At 39.7% G+C, this 15974-nt stretch overlaps 1 protein-coding gene across 1 annotated transcript in view; it reads left to right on the top strand.

The window, feature by feature from the left end:
- Nucleotides 1-8329, top strand: part of LOC144824277 (uncharacterized) — a 64739-nt gene extending 56410 nt beyond the window's left edge. The window contains exon 3 of the mRNA XM_078683420.1: nucleotides 5008-8329. Within this exon, the coding sequence (XP_078539546.1) occupies nucleotides 5008-5915 (908 nt within the window). The 3' untranslated portion in view covers nucleotides 5916-8329. The remainder of the gene's footprint in view (nucleotides 1-5007) is intronic.
- The last annotated feature ends 7645 nt before the right edge of the window (nucleotides 8330-15974 follow it).

Raw genomic sequence — 15974 nt, 5'->3', positions numbered from 1 at the left:
ACAAAGCCCTTCTTTTTCCTTTCTATGTAGGCTTTTGACCATGTGTGCTTCTCTAGCTCAGTATGGATAGCCAGGTCATTTATAGATTTATTTCTGATCTAATGAGTACATTTTCGGTTGAGATCAGTTTTTGTCTATCTCTGTATCCATCTTTTAGACATTTCCCTACTTCCTTCCCACAGCAGGGAAAGGTCATCTATATCTCCGATCCAAATCAGCGCATGGTTTGTCATGTTTTCATTTTGTGATGTCCAGACCACCTGTTATGTGCCGGGCTAGGCCCATGTAGCGAAGTGGCTCATTTCGTATATTGTCCAATTTTTTACAGGATCATTTCTGCTGTGACCTTTTCAAAATATTTCCATGAACGACAATGTTGGATTAGTTTATCTGAAACTACTTTGTTTATACATCTAGCTTCGCACAACACTATCATGATGCCTCGAACACCATGTACAAGGCCTCTTGACGCACTATGTACAAATGTCATCTCTATCTTCATCCACAGGGTGACAGGGCTATCTACATATCTATAACGTTGTCTAATCTATACGTACATCACAAAGATGCTTTCTATTATAAATAATGAGCATCCCAATAGATTAGTAGAGGAGGCGCTACAGCTGACACCCAGGGTCCGTGCAGGCTGAGACTTCACTTTGCAGCGGGCTGTCGTTGTGAGGGGGAATTCAGTTTGTAACCAATTCGTGGCCTGCATTCTCTCCTGTCATGTCCCTTAGTGGGGATTCTTGGCTTCACACCCACACACACTCTAGGTACACGCAGAGTAGGGATTGCATAGTAGGAGTCCGCCTGATTACTGCCTTGTTCAAATACCTGCATATATATACTGTTTTAGCATCATGATAGAACTATATATACTATTTACATGTTTGTAATCACTGTCAGCTGCTTCGGTCTACTGATTATCGCAGCACATGTATTTTATACAAGAATAACGTTGGTTCAGTAAATATATTGAAAATGTCCCACTGTGTATTCTCTGTATATTTCTCTGAGAGCAAGTAAGCTTGAGTGACTGAGCAAAAGGTTCTGTTCTGTTTCCAAGATCCCTGAGGGGTCAAGGTCGTCACGTTCAGAGGTTGCCAGAAACCATTCGCTTCCTGGTAAGGTTAGGGAGTCTTATGGTGGCACTGTGAGCTAGCTGTTCTCTAGGCCACCTCATCCTGCGGAGGTGCCCGGAGCCAGTCTAGGCACCTCATCCAAAGTTTATGTTGCCCAAAAAACGCGCAGGTCCTTCGGATTAGTGGGAACTACACAACACACCTGTTCCTTCCCCAAGACCACAAATACGTTTGCATAGCTGGAAAAACAGGTGCCCATTGCTGTCCCTGAGATTTATCTGTAATATCTATTTTTAAATATGAAAATATGGTTATTTAGGCAAAAGTCATGGTCCTGAGCATCCATGTATAGTCATATGGAGATATTGGTCTATCTTTTGTAGAAAATTCCCTCTATCTTTACAAAAGATGGGAGGCTCTCCACAAGAATCAGCATTAAATGGTTTTAGTTTATTGCTGTGTTTGCCACTAAGCTATTGTTGGAGGGCACTATACAGCCCCCTTGTTCTTGCATACTTTCGGGAGAAGGTAAAAGCATGGGACAGTAGAGGGTAGTGTTTTACAGAAATGAAAATGTTGCCATTCCTATATCCCCAATTCACAACAATCAGTATTTAATAATGACTGAAAAGCCTTTTGCTCCTAATTGCAAACCATCATTAAAACCACATCCCTGCCCCTTATCGGATGACTTTGATAATTCTGTTGTCATTGCGTAATGTGTTAATGGCCTCCCTTTGTCCATTACTCAAGTTAGATCTGATTCTTCCTTTCTTGCCTTGACTGGTGAACAATTTATTTGAACAGGTCTTTGGTGACCGAGTCACTAAAGACATCCAGATTATCATGAGGCAAAGAGGAGTTATATGTAGCTTGGTTTTTTAACCGAGTTAGGCTTCCCTGATCTATACGTGCCGCCTATCCAAGCAACACTTCCTGCTCTTTCGTTGCACATATATTTCCATTATCCAGAACAGCCAATGTCATGAAGTATCGGCATCTCTTGAACACAAGTCATGTTTTCTGTATTGGGCTCCCCCATACTCATGTTCATTGGCTTGGGTCTGATTTTATGTGGATATCTTAGAAAAGGAAATATGTAAATTCTACATGAACTGGGGCAGAAATATAAGTCAAGGTTCTGGATATTTAGTTCATCCATTGTCAGTTAATGTTGTGATGAGTTAATAATCATATCTCGCCTTGCTCTATCACCTTTCTCTTCCTATGGGGTGAGTTATCTTTTTGTCTTCCATTTGCTCTTTCCTGTCTTTTTCTTCCTCTGTTTGTGCCTCTTGCTTTAGTTTTTCCTTTTTTGTGATATTCCATTGTCCGTCCTTGTCTCAGTAACCCGTACTCAGCAAAAAAAGTGCCAGTTAGGTTTTTCTTCTCGGTAGTTACTAGCTGAGTCGTCTGAGTCACCTTCTGAGCTTGATTCCACCATCAGAAGTTCCTGCCGTGTTTGTGTCAATTTCATTTTTACTACTCTCCTTACTTATTCGTATCATCTTACTACGTTACAGACTCTTCCAGTACAGTAGTCTTGCTTTTCCCTTTAGAATTTCCTCTTTTGTACTCTTGACCTCTTCCTTATCACTTGTTCGTCATTCTCGTTGTCCTTAAGTTCAGCTCTTGGTTTCAAGTGCAACAAATGCGAGGTTGGAGAACTCCATCGGACTGCAGACTTAGAACTGTAACAAAGAAAAAAAACAAGTTAGCAGGCCTTTTCCATCTGAGAACTCATGTTCTGGAACAACATCCCTGTATCCATCAGGACCGCCCCAACATTGCTCCTGTTTAGGAAAGAGTTGAGGACTCACTTCTTAAAAAATAATTTATGCTCATCTTTGGCCCTAGCTTTAGGCTAGGTTTGCAGTATAGAAATAACATATAGATACATACATAAAGAAGCTGGCCTAGCCTACACTAACATTTGAATACTTTTGAAAAAACTCTTGTGAAAATGTTCATGGCAGAGTTGAGAATGGTTATCCCACCAGAGCACACCCGGCATCTAGTTAATATTCTAATGTTGTCTTATAAAGAGTAACAAGTCCACCTTTTAAGCCACTACATGACTGCAAGCCTTAATGTAGATAGTCGTCTACCTAGTAGCAGTCATTTCCTCAAACAGATAGCAAACTACACGCCCCATAAGTAGATGAACAGTTCCTGCAAGTTACAAAGACAAAGTTAAATATGCAACTAGGGGTTTATTTATAACATCCTTGCGCCGCCGGTGCATCACTTTTTGCCGTGTTAAAAGTGGCGCACTAGAGGCGCAAGGGGCTTGTAAATAAGCTCCCCAGTTTAACATGCACTCATGCTCTACATTATCAGAATTGAAAATGTATGAAAAATAAGACAATTTTTTGCACCGGCACAATTTGGCATATGGTTTTCCACTCGTGCGGAGACAAGGTTGGGCGGAATTTGCGTAGTCGTGTTACACAAAGCTCAGTGAAATAGTAAAAAATCTCTGCGAGCACGCAGAATTCTGCGAACATGCGGAATTGTTTGTTCCGCCCGTTCACAATGCTTTTTTCCTGTTCGCGTGCTCAGGGGGAAATATCTTGCGAACACGCATTTTAAAAGCGTGAACAAGCAAAAAATTTCACAAAGCAGCGGATCGCAGAAGTTTTGGCAACTCCTTGTCTGTCGCAAAACGCAATATTACCCAAATTCCGCAAGCGGAACTGAATTTACCGCCCAGGCCTAGCGGAGACACCACATAGAAATAACACACGTGTGATAAAGATGCAACCATTAATTTTCTACCCAACATACCTCTAGTAGATATTTGTAAAGCAGAAACATGTGGTTCTCTGCATCCTTTCATAAAATATTTCTCTGGTGACATCAATGCAAGGAAGAAGCCCAGAAGTGCTTAATTGTTCTAAGCATATTAGTAACTCAATTAGCCATTCTTTCCTTTCAATCAATCAATCAGCGGTTTATAGAGCGCTCTACTCACCCGTGAGGGTCTCAAGGCACTGGGGGGGAGGGGGAGGAGCAGCTCCGGGTCAGTCGAAAAGCCAGGTCTTGAGGTCCTTGCTGAACATGTGGAGGGTTGGGGAACGTCTGATGTTGACCGGGTGCTCGTTCCAGGATTTGGCTGCGATGTAGGAGAAGGCCCTCCCGCCGGTTCTGTTTCTGCGGATGCGGGGGACCTCTCCCAGGGCGAGGTCAGTGGAGCAGAGTTTCCTCTTGGGTACGTGGAAACATATTCGGTCGTTGAGGTATGTTGGTCCGATGTTGTTGAGGGGTTTGTAGGCGTGGGTGAGGAGTTTGAAGGTGATCCTCTTCTCGACGGGGAGCCAATGGAGGCTTCCTAGGTGTTGGGTCATATGGATGTGACGTGGTGTCCCTAGAATGAGCCTGGCTGCGGCGTTCAGGACCTTACAGATTCTTTTAAGTTATTGCACAACGTGTGATGTGCCACAGCTTGCTGCAAATGGAAAATGTTACTCTCTTGCAAATACTATCAGCTTGTCATGTTGCAGGCTCACATGCATCACCCACTTGCTATATGGTTGGAAAATATATAGGTTGCTCAGATTAAGCCGTTTATTTTTTTGATTTTACACATATAAGCAGTCGTACTCCGATGGAGAAAACAACACAATAATTTTAATTGGAGTCTACGCGCTGATGCATTTTGCCTTTCTGCTATGGGATTACAAGTCTTACTCCAGACCAAAACTCAATCTTTAAATAATTTTTTTTTAGTAGTCAGAACCCAACCCATGAGAGATCACCACATGTGAACTGTAGAACCACAAGCAGCAAATGATTGTCTACAGGTAGTAACATTTTCCTTCCTTCCTAGATATTACTGTCCACCTTTCTCGTATTATAACCGTGCATTTCTTTCAAGAAATATTTCCCATGTATAATTTTCAGTGTTCATTTTATTCTGCAGCACAGCAGTCGCAGACAGAAAGTATGAATGGGAAAGAGAAGCTTAAAGCATCTGGAGGAAGGAAGAATTTTGCTTATACAATGAATGAAAGAAAACACCAAGGAATACAGAGGAGTGAGAATTTTAACAATAAAACACTACTGGCAAGGCAGAAAAGAATATGCACTGGCCTAAGAGCTTATGCCTGTGCTGAGTGTAAGAACACATTTACTGGAAAGACGCATCTTTTACTGCACGAACAAACACACACAGATCGGTATCCCTACACTGAGCATGAAATGAGGTTTGCTGATAAGGCAACACATGAAAAAACTCACAGTGGAGAGCTGCCCTTTCACTGCAATATCTGTGAGAAAAGTTTTACTCAGAAGGGAAATCTACAACATCAAAGCGTACACACAGGAGAGAGGCCCTATCACTGCACTGTGTGTTCCAACCCCTTTTCTCAGAAGACAAACCTTGCACTGCATCAAAGAACACACACCAGAGAGCAGCCTTATCACTGCATTGAGTGTTCCAAGCGCTTTGCTTATAAGGTATCCCTTGTACGGCATCAAAGAACTCACAGAGGAGAGCAGCCTTATCACTGCATTGAGTGTTCCAAGCGCTTTGCTTATAAGGTATCCCTTGTACGGCATCAAAGAACTCACACAGGAGAGAGGCCTTATCACTGTACTCTGTGTTCCAAGGGGTTTTCTCGGAAGGCGAGCCTTGTACGGCATCAAAGCGTACACACAGGAGAGAGGCCTTATCACTGCACTGTGTGTTCCAAACCCTTTTCTCATAAGGCAAACCTTGTACTGCATCAAAGAACTCACACAGGAGAGCGACCTTATCACTGCACTGTGTGTTCCAAGAGGTTTTCTCGGAAGGAGACTCTTGTACGGCATCAAAGTGTACACACATGACAGAGACTTTATCACTGTACTGTGTGTAGCAAGAGCTTTGATCTTAAGGCAAGCCTTGTACGCCATCAAAGAGCACACAGGCGACGGCCATGACGCTGCACGGGGTAGGGAAACTGCTGTAAACAAAAGGTGGTGTTCAGCAACCTCAAGTAACACATACGAGATGGAAGCCTTCTCAAAGCACTGCCAAAAAACCTTCATTTAAAAAAAGAAATGTGATCATTTACATCATCTAAGAATCTACAGCTGAAGTTAAACCTCCTATGACATCTAACGATCCTTCCGGGCTGAGATCCTCCCTCTCCTCTGAATGTCAGGAAGAGCTTTGAGTTAAAGGACAAACTCTAACGTCCGCAGCGTCTCCAAACAGAATGTAGGTTCTTCAACTTCACTAACTTCACTTCACCAAGCAACAAACTTCACAGAGGCTGCTTCACTCCGAATTAAACCTATCAGACTCTCATGAAATGTATGCACTGTTGAGGACCGGTTACCAAGTGTGGATCATAAACTATCTTAAGAGACATAACTTCTAGGATTCAACAAAAAATTATTGAAAGACCTGAGCACATGGAAAACAGAAACTAGGAGAAGAAATAGGAATCAATAACCACTTGAGGAAAAAAAAGTATAAACTCGTTCCATCACTAAACCAGGAACATCTACTCCCTATCAGTATCTTCAGACCGGCTGTGTAAATATTCTGTACAACCCATCCAGGCTGAGCGATCAAAAGAGGATTCATGGCTGTCCAGATTCTAACAACTTACGAAGGAGGCACCAGCCATATAATTCTGCAGTTTCAACTTCCGAGACCGTTACACAATCCATGTTTTGAGATGGTTTATTCTGGTGAGAATTTTTTTGATAATCAATTTTATTATCATTTTGAGAAAAAAAAGACAGCATACATCTTAAACAGTAAAGCCAATTCCATCTCCAACAGACAGTAAAAAACCCCACTGTTAGGATAGGAGTATTTATGCAAGCCACCTAAGCTGGAAAGCAGCACCCCCGTTACACGGGAGGGCCAAAACTGGCAATTTAAAAGAGTAGGTTCAGCTATGTGCCCCAAACCCTATAGAACCTCGCAGGACAACCATGTGTCTCAAAGAGGGGTTCCTCCTGGGCCGCGCACCAATCTACTCCCCGACGCCACTTTTGCAGGATAGGGGGGTTGGGCTGGGCCCAGGCCGCTGCAATATCCCGTTTAGCCACAGCGACCGCCGTTCCTAGGCTAGGCTTTGTGCGAGGCTCCTCTGGGGTCACTCAGACACCAGTGTCCAGGTCACCACCCACATTTGGGTGAGTGCTCGGAGCTTGCTGTGGCTGGTAGCAAGCCCTGGATCTGCAGTGACGTGTGTAGGAGAGTAGGGTCTGCTTCTTATAGTTACCCCCACTTTTTGCTGATGTTTCAATGTTTTTCGACTTTAGTCTGGCTGGGGCCTTGCTATCCTGGACCCCAGCCTAGCTGCTCCCTCTCTAAAATGATTCCAAGTTCTTTAGGTACACTAGAGTGTTGTGTATCAATTTAGATTCCGTATGAATTTCCCGATTCATGCCCTTATATAGGTACATTTCACATTGCCCTTATATAGGCATAGAAATCCAGTCCTTATTTAGGCATAGTCCATGCTACCCAAATACAGGCATGGCTACTTACATCCGTTCATCTACGTCACAACGAGTTCCTGAAAAACCAGACTCTGAAGCCTTTAGGACTTCCCCTTGCTTGGATATTGATTTCTCCAAGAGCTCATTTATTATGCATGAACATCTATTCCTTAGGGGTTCATTCATGATGTTCTTATGCCCGACTTTTACGTCAATACTGGCATTCCTAAATACCTTCGAGGTATAAATATAACTTCACTTGCTATGGCAAGGCACGGTGCGGTTCGGCTACCTACTTGCATGACAGGGCTCGCCACAGCAAGACCCGGAAGGAAGTCAACCCCCCAACTGACACACTGACCAGACGCGGTCATCCTCCTCACCGAGCATCCAGCTCCAGTGTTTCTGATTCCCTTTGCGGGGTGTTAGAGATCGAGTCCCGGGAAAGAAATACCAACCTCTCTCATTGTAAGGTATGGAACTGATTAAAACCTAGAGAAACCTTTGGCAATTCTTGGAACAACTAAACTAAACTATAGCTAAAACAGCACCTACTTCCTCCCTCATACTAGACTTAGGTTAGGTACACTGTGGTAGGATTATTTTAGAAGCACCAGTTGAGTATTTTAGCCTGCGTTATTTATGTATGTATTTTTATATATGTCATAGCTACATACCATGCTATTACAGTATTATTTTATATTACTGTTCACACTGTACGCATTATGCTTCGCATTCTGTCTTACGATTGTAGCAGTTCATATCTCTTGCATGAGAAAGAAGACTATTCAATAAACCCTTTTTATCGAAATGCCTATCTCACTATTTCTGTGCAACTCTGTAGAAACGAAACCTGCACAATTAACTGAGTGAAACGGTTATCTGTTGTTTCCACGACTCTGAAGATATTATTCAGACTGAGGGAAACAAAGTTGTCATGTTTATGCGATTGTCAGAAACTAATCCCTTTTTGTTCATTCAAGAAAGTTTCTAGTGACCTCTGAGTTAGCTGGCACACACAAGTAATTAAGTTTAATATACTCGATAGAGACATACCGACCTCAGTCCTATGTCACAACTATAGTGTACATTATTTCAATGTGCAGAGCCTATTCGGTTTATAGGAACTACACTACATGGTGCCCAACGGTTTGGTAAGGCACTAATTTAACACTAGATACTGAAGTAACTCAGTTGTGCTTTTCTCAGAGACCCCTAGTCATAAAACTCCAATAGACGTGGGTAAGGGATAATATCCGCCATAGCTGAGTAGGACGGAAAATCCTATGTATTAGCTTTTTGGTTTGTTGAACGTTGAAGGATACAGTGTTCCAAAATATTGTGCACCTTATCTTTGTTCCCTTGAAACTTGCTCTGAAACTTTCATTAAGCAATGTCCGAGGACAATAACACCGAAATTGGTGGAGCTACAGGTGACAACGCCGAAGCAGCTTATAACTTAACAGGTTTCCAGGAAACCGATGAGAATGCTGTAATAATTCCTTCAAATTTAAGGAAAGCCATCACTATAAAACTTATAAAACATGGCCTATCATCAAGAGGTGGTAGAGCAGTTTTTGTGATAGAGGCACATGAATATCACCAGACAGAGGTATTCTATTCATGGATAGTCTTCCCAGAAGCAAATCCAGTAACACGTATGTTTCACTTCTACAAAGAAGATGATCCACCAGAGGAATATATTCCTTTAGAGGATATTGAAATTCCATTCACATACCAGGAGCATGAGCTCTGTTTTAAAGGCGCCCTAAAACATTTAAATCACATTACCAGGCTCGGTCCATTAGGTAGACCAGGAGCAACATGGTTGGTTTTTGCCGTTACACACCTCATCCTGAAATCGAAGACATGACAGACATAGAATTACTTGCTCAACTCAAAGAGTTAATCAAAATCTACAGACAATTGGTCCAATTTGTCATGCGGACTTTCACAGTCCAACCTCCAATAGTTATTCCAAAACAAACCTCTCACTAGGGGAATACACTAAAAATCACTCCACAGACTTTACACGCAGTCATGGGTAAATTGTCCGCAAAACATGAAGAAATTCCATTCTGGATAGATCAAAACATTACTCAAATCGAAGCAGTATTTCCTGATACTCAAACACAACTTCTCATCCTGAGCAACTCTAGTAAGTACAAATGTCCACATCAATGACAGTCTTTTTCAAATTGTAAAGTTTCCGTGTCTTCTTTATTTTCCAGTTCATATATTTTCCAAATGTATCATTTTATAATTCAATCCAATCACCGGGTACAAATCATAAGATGTTCTTCAACATTACAAATAGCCAACAGATTTTGCCAACACGTGTTTCGTCTGGCTCTTCGGCCAATGACTTTGTCAGGGCTAAAAGCAAGCAACATATAACCTTAAGTTCATATGGATACAAACCATGAAAAAATTCACATGGAAAGTCTTTTAAAGAATCTCAAAAGAGAGAACTTACAGAAAACCCAAGATAAAGTGCTCAAAAGAAATCTCCTCCAAAGTGAAAACCAACAGTTCTATTTGAGAATAAAAAAGGAATAAAATAAAGTAAAGAGAAAAAGGGGAAAAAAGAGAACCAACACTTCTTGTGTCTAAGATGCCAATAAGAGTGAAACTCTTTGAAATGAAGAAGTAGATATATACATCAAGTAAAAAAACTTGTGCCCCTAATAATTCACCATATGATCTATACATGTACTGTGTCTTCAAAGTAAAGACCAGATCAATTTACCAGATTATATTTCAGAAAGCGTATCGTAAAGAAGTGAAATTCTGCAATAAAACGGCCGAATCAATACAAAATTCCTAAGAAAAGAAGGAATTTTTCAATCAATTATTCTAACGGCGATACTAATCATAAATACTGTGGCATTAGTTATATTGCATCAACAATTTATAATTTATTGATAAGGCTAACACTGCAAACAGAATAGCGCCTATCCCATTATAATCACAGAGGGAAATATATACCTGGGACAGATGGACTAAATCAATTAGTAATCAGTCCAATATTGATCCCATAAGAATATATTTGTAAATTATCTGAAATCTCTCAGACGGTGCCGTACTTTAGTCAAAATCAATAAAGTCAAAATTAAATAAAATATATAATCGCACATGTCAAAGGTAAGTTATGGTCAACTTTGCAAGACCGGTACTAGTTTATAACAGCACCGGACCTAAAATAAGTGCCTTAACATTTATTTCCTATGATATGGTATTTGCATTTGGCCTCCCATTAACACATTTAATGTAGACCCAACATATCGAATGGTAACTATTAGAAGAAAAAATATCAAGGTAAAGAAAATACCTAAATGATGAAAATTATTGTTTTTTCATCTTTAATGAGCAAGTAAAACCAGGCATTACTTCGACCGATATATTGAGTTCGGATCAATACAAATAGTTTATTGTTGTGATTATTTAAAATCTTACAATATTACACATCTCAAACAAAAACTAAAAACTGTATTCATGAATAAAAACACTTAAAATGTCATTGCATCAAGTTTGTAGGTGATTAAATATTTAAAATAGATATGACATCTAGTTTCCTTTTGAGTATCATTAAGAACCTTACAAAGATAGCATTTAAAATGATGTCGTTCGAGTTCATGCAGTTAATCAGGGCCTGCCTACATGTCCTTATGCCACGTACATTGAAGGGAAACTTAAGTAATGATTTTCTCTCCTGTAAGAGTTCAGGGCAAGTACACAGAAGATGAAGCATATCCTCCTCACCATTATTACATAGTCTACATTTCCTATGAGTTTGCGGTTTCTCCCACGGGGGAAGGTGACTAAGGCCTGGCATTATTCCAAATCTGGCTTTAAGGAGCACCTGTTTGTTTCTTTCCGTCCAGGGTGTTACCAGATATTGTTGGATTTCCTTCTTTTTATAACCGTTAATTATCGCCCATGCATGTTTTCTTTTGGTGAGGATAGCTTTATCGTTTAAGATGGATAGATGGTTTACAGTTTTATTAATTATTTTCTTAAACAATATTTTGGTTATATTGTTTTCCCATATTGACGTGATCGCAAAATCCTTTATTGCTTCTCCCCGCAGTAGAGTTTATGTCATTATTTATTTCTCTCCATAACAGTTGCGATATCTAATTTTGATGGTCGTTTTTTATTTGATTCCATACTTTTATAAAGTGGCCTTGCCTTGCATATTGCTGATTGGTCAGTCCAAACTCCAACCTTACTTGGGCCGGGGACGCGTTCGCTGGGAGATGAAATAGGGCTCGATATGCTCTGGTTATGATCTTGTTCAGAGTTTCGCTGTCCTTGCCCATTACCACTTCACTACAATGTGTGATAGTCGGTAGGAGTTTTGCGCCAATTACACTCAGAAGAGGACCATAGGTTAGGCTGGAAAGTGACTTTTGCACAATTCTGAATGCTGCAGTTAATGAGTTTGCTTTTCTTTGAATGTCACTTTTTTGCGATTGGTAGCTGCCCTTCGCATCAAAGAATACACCCAGGTATTTATATACCTCTACTTGCTCCAGCTCATTTGTATCCATAAACCATTTACATTTGTATCTTCTCTTATGGTTTTTGGTCACTACCATGATCTTAGTTTTTGTCTCGTTTATGACCATCCCGTTCTCCTTCGAGTATGTATGAGTCCGCCTGATTAGACCACTTTGGTATGGCTCAATAGTATAACGTCATCCGCATACATCAAATTCATGAGACGCTTGTTAGCTAATTTCGGGGGGTGCGCGCTCTCATCGTCCAGTATTCCAGTTAGGTCAGCGAGAAACAAATTAAAAAGTAGGGGGGCTAGCACACAGCCTTGTTTCAGGCCTTCCTTTGCCGGAATCTCTTTCGATAGCGTTCGTCCGTCCCCCATCCTCACACTTACCCATGTATCTGTATATAAGAGGCAAATCAGCTTGAGGAGGGGAACTGGAATATTCATTTTTTCAAGTTTATTCCAAAGAAGCTTTCTTTTGACACAGTCAAATTCTGATTTAAAATCTATAAGACATAGATATAATGGTTGGTTCAGTCTGATTGATTTATCCATTAGTAGGGCAAGAACCATTATGTTTGTTGTTGTTCCTAGGCCTTGTATAAAGCCTGTCTGATTTAAGGGCAATTTCTTTGTTTCCCTCACCCATTCGGATAATTTTGACAGCAAAATTCTTGCAAATAGCCTGGCATCTGTGTCTTGTAAAGTAATCAGTCTATAGTTTTCGGCGAGAGCCCAATCTCCTTTTTTAAATATTGGGGTTATTAAGGATCCTCGCCATGACTTAGGGACAGTTCCTGTTCTAATAACTTCTGTATATAGTTTCTCTAAGATGGTCGCCCATAGTTCTGGATTTTCTTTATAGAGGGCAAACGGTATCCCATTTGGTCCGGGAGCACCGTTTTTCTGTTTTTTTATAAGTTTGATTATCTCTTCTTTTTCTATGGGTATTGGCGTTTCCAAATCCTTGTCCTTAAAGGAGGATTCAGGATCAGTGTCGTTTTTGCACCCATGTCTCACTTCGAGTGGACTTGACTGTAAAGTGTCCTGATTTAGATGTCTACTCAAGAAAATCTCCCATTCCTGCTCGGATAATGGTGATGCGATTACCTGCTTGTTAGGTCTAGCAAGGCCATTGATAATCTTCCAGAAGTCACTTGGATTCTTCTGCTTGCTGGCGTGGAATACTTTTGCCCAAGTTGCATGTTTTCCTTGATTTGTTTCACCCCAAATTAGCTTTTTCAGATTTTGATTTAGTAGTTTTAAGTTTCCCAGATTTTCCGTTTTTGTCCCCGGTTTCTTTAATAGCCTGATAGTCCTGTTTCGTTCTTTCTTCAGTTTCATTATTGTATATGGCAGGTTTATGTGGTGTTCCTTCTCCCTGAGTGGTTCTTTATGTTTTTGGTTGTTATTGGTATTAATTTGACTTTGCATTATGATCAGCATCCCAGTGAAGTATTCCTATTGCTCTATCACTGATTTTGGTAACGTGTTTTTAAAGCATACTTCCATGATCCTTTCCACTTCTTCATTCATTATTTCTTTGTTTTCAACATTCCAAAACAATTTTTTATAATTAGTTGTACCAATATGCCCTTGAACAGATTGATACTCCTTATTTCTATTTACTCCGATGTTCATTATGATTATCTGCTGGGCATGATCACTTTCATTTACTTTCTTTAATTGGTACGAGGTAATGTTGTGAAACATAAATAACAAAGTCATGGTGTAGTCGATCCTGGAGTGTCCGTTGTACCGAAAGTAACTGTTTGATGGAGGAACGTCTGTTTTTATTCTACCGTTGAGAATTCGAATTCCCATTGCTTCCAAGTCCTTTAAGTAATAATATAGGAGCAAGGGAATTAAATGACATCATACCAGTATATGACACGACTATCATATTAAAAGAAAAACTTTCAGAAAAGTACCTCAACAAAAGAAGGTCATGTCTCATCTAGTTGAAAGGTAAAAAGGTTCCCATAGCTCGATAAATCTCTTGAGCTTGAACCTAAAGAAAAATCATAAAATAGTCACACACTGTTATTGCCGAAGTTAACTAGTATGAAGTAAACATACTATTAACATCTATACTAAATCCAATATCACCTCTCGCAATATCACACCATTAGAATCTTACCGGTAAGTAAAGTCTCAAATTCACTCAGAAGCACATGTTTACATCGCCGTCTAGCATCAGCGCCATCTTGAACGAGGCTTATATACCCTATCTTCCTTAGAAGTAGAAAGCGGACTAACGTATAGCAAATAGCACCGTCTTTAACGTGCAAAAAATTATCGATATATGGTGCGGGTGATTAAACCAATTATTAAAATATCCAATCTTATCTATTACAATCGCCAGAATTATATTTATATTATGACGAAAGGTTGATTAATACCTTATTACACCAAAATTAAATTCAAACTAGTATTAAAAATTATACGCATTCTAAAAGTTCGATAACTTATTCCCCTCACGTTTAAATCTAGCCTCCTCAGAAATGAAAAACGGACTAGTGTACGGCAGGTAGCGCCATCTTAACATATATTAGCTACAAATTGAAGAAATATACTAATTCTATTAGTACAAAATATTTCCCTTCTAAATTCACTCTCTATTAGTAGAATAATCAAAGTTGGATTAGGGGGACCATCAAACTAGTAAATACTCTTGTCTCACATGAAAGATAGCAACATATGGAAGTAGAAGTTTAGAAACTCGTATAGAAGAAAGGAAATAGGTGAATAGACATAGCAAGTTAACAATCTGTATCCTATTACATTCCTCACTTTTATACAACAATCCTGAAAGCAATACTAAAGCAAAAAGACATTATTAAACGACAAAGAGAAAAAACTCTCTAAAATATAATCTCTAAAATATCACACCCTTATTTTGTTATATCTCACAATTTCATAACAAATGAATTACATACATTATAACATAGTACAAATTATATAGTATCTATTAGACGTTCATGTACAATTTGCATCAGATAGGCTATACATGTGATAAGATATAATAATCACAGTAATAGGTGTAAAGCTGAAGATAGAGAGATTTTCACATCCTATGCATAGCTTTAATATCTGAATAGCTTCTCACAGATACTTGATTCATCTATTAGCCCAGAAAGTACTGCATTACCGCGCGAAGTCTAATTATCCAACGTACCTCTGCTTGCCTGAGCATAAGTTCTCGATTTCCACCCCTCACATTAGTAGGGACACTTTCAAGTCCATGAAAAGCGAAGGCAAACTGTTTCATTTTTTGAGGGAAGAAAGCAGCATGTACACCAATTGGGTATCTGGAGTCCATATTTTTAAATGCTCTAAAGTGTTCAGAGATGCGATCTTTCATGCTCCTAATCGTACTTCCCACATTGATTTTGGAGCAGTTGCATACAATAATATGGACAACATACTTGGTAGTACAATCTATATGCTGTCTAATAGTGTATAACTTTGAACCATTGTATTGGAACTCCTTCTTTTCTTTCAATGCAAATCTACACATACTGCAATTAGTACATTTAAAAGAGCCCTGATTATGTCTATGTAGCCATGTTGGATTTAGTCCGTCACTTTTAGGATAACTAGGTCTGATCATGCTGCCTTTAGTTTGGCTTTTTCGATAGGTTACGCTAGGGTATTTTGATACATATTTCTGTAGTTGTACATCCACAGTCAGTAGATGCCAATGACGTTTCAGAATACCAAATATTTTGTGAGACCATGGATGGAAATTGGTCACTAATCTAACAGGTGGTATCTTTGCTTCCTTCTGATTACGCGGTTTAAGGGTGTCTGTCCTGGCCAATGAATGTGCACGTTTCTTAGCTTTTGCAACTACTTTCTTATCAAATCCTCTAAATAAGAATCTGTTTTCCACATCTTTAGTGACATTTGTAAAATCCTCATCCTCTGAGCAATTC

Source organism: Lissotriton helveticus, chromosome 1_1 (assembly GCF_964261635.1).
Source record: "Lissotriton helveticus chromosome 1_1, aLisHel1.1, whole genome shotgun sequence".
Taxonomy (NCBI): domain Eukaryota; kingdom Metazoa; phylum Chordata; class Amphibia; order Caudata; family Salamandridae; genus Lissotriton; species Lissotriton helveticus.
The sequence above is the reverse complement of the archived record's forward strand: the minus strand, read 5'-3'. Positions and strand labels throughout refer to the sequence as shown.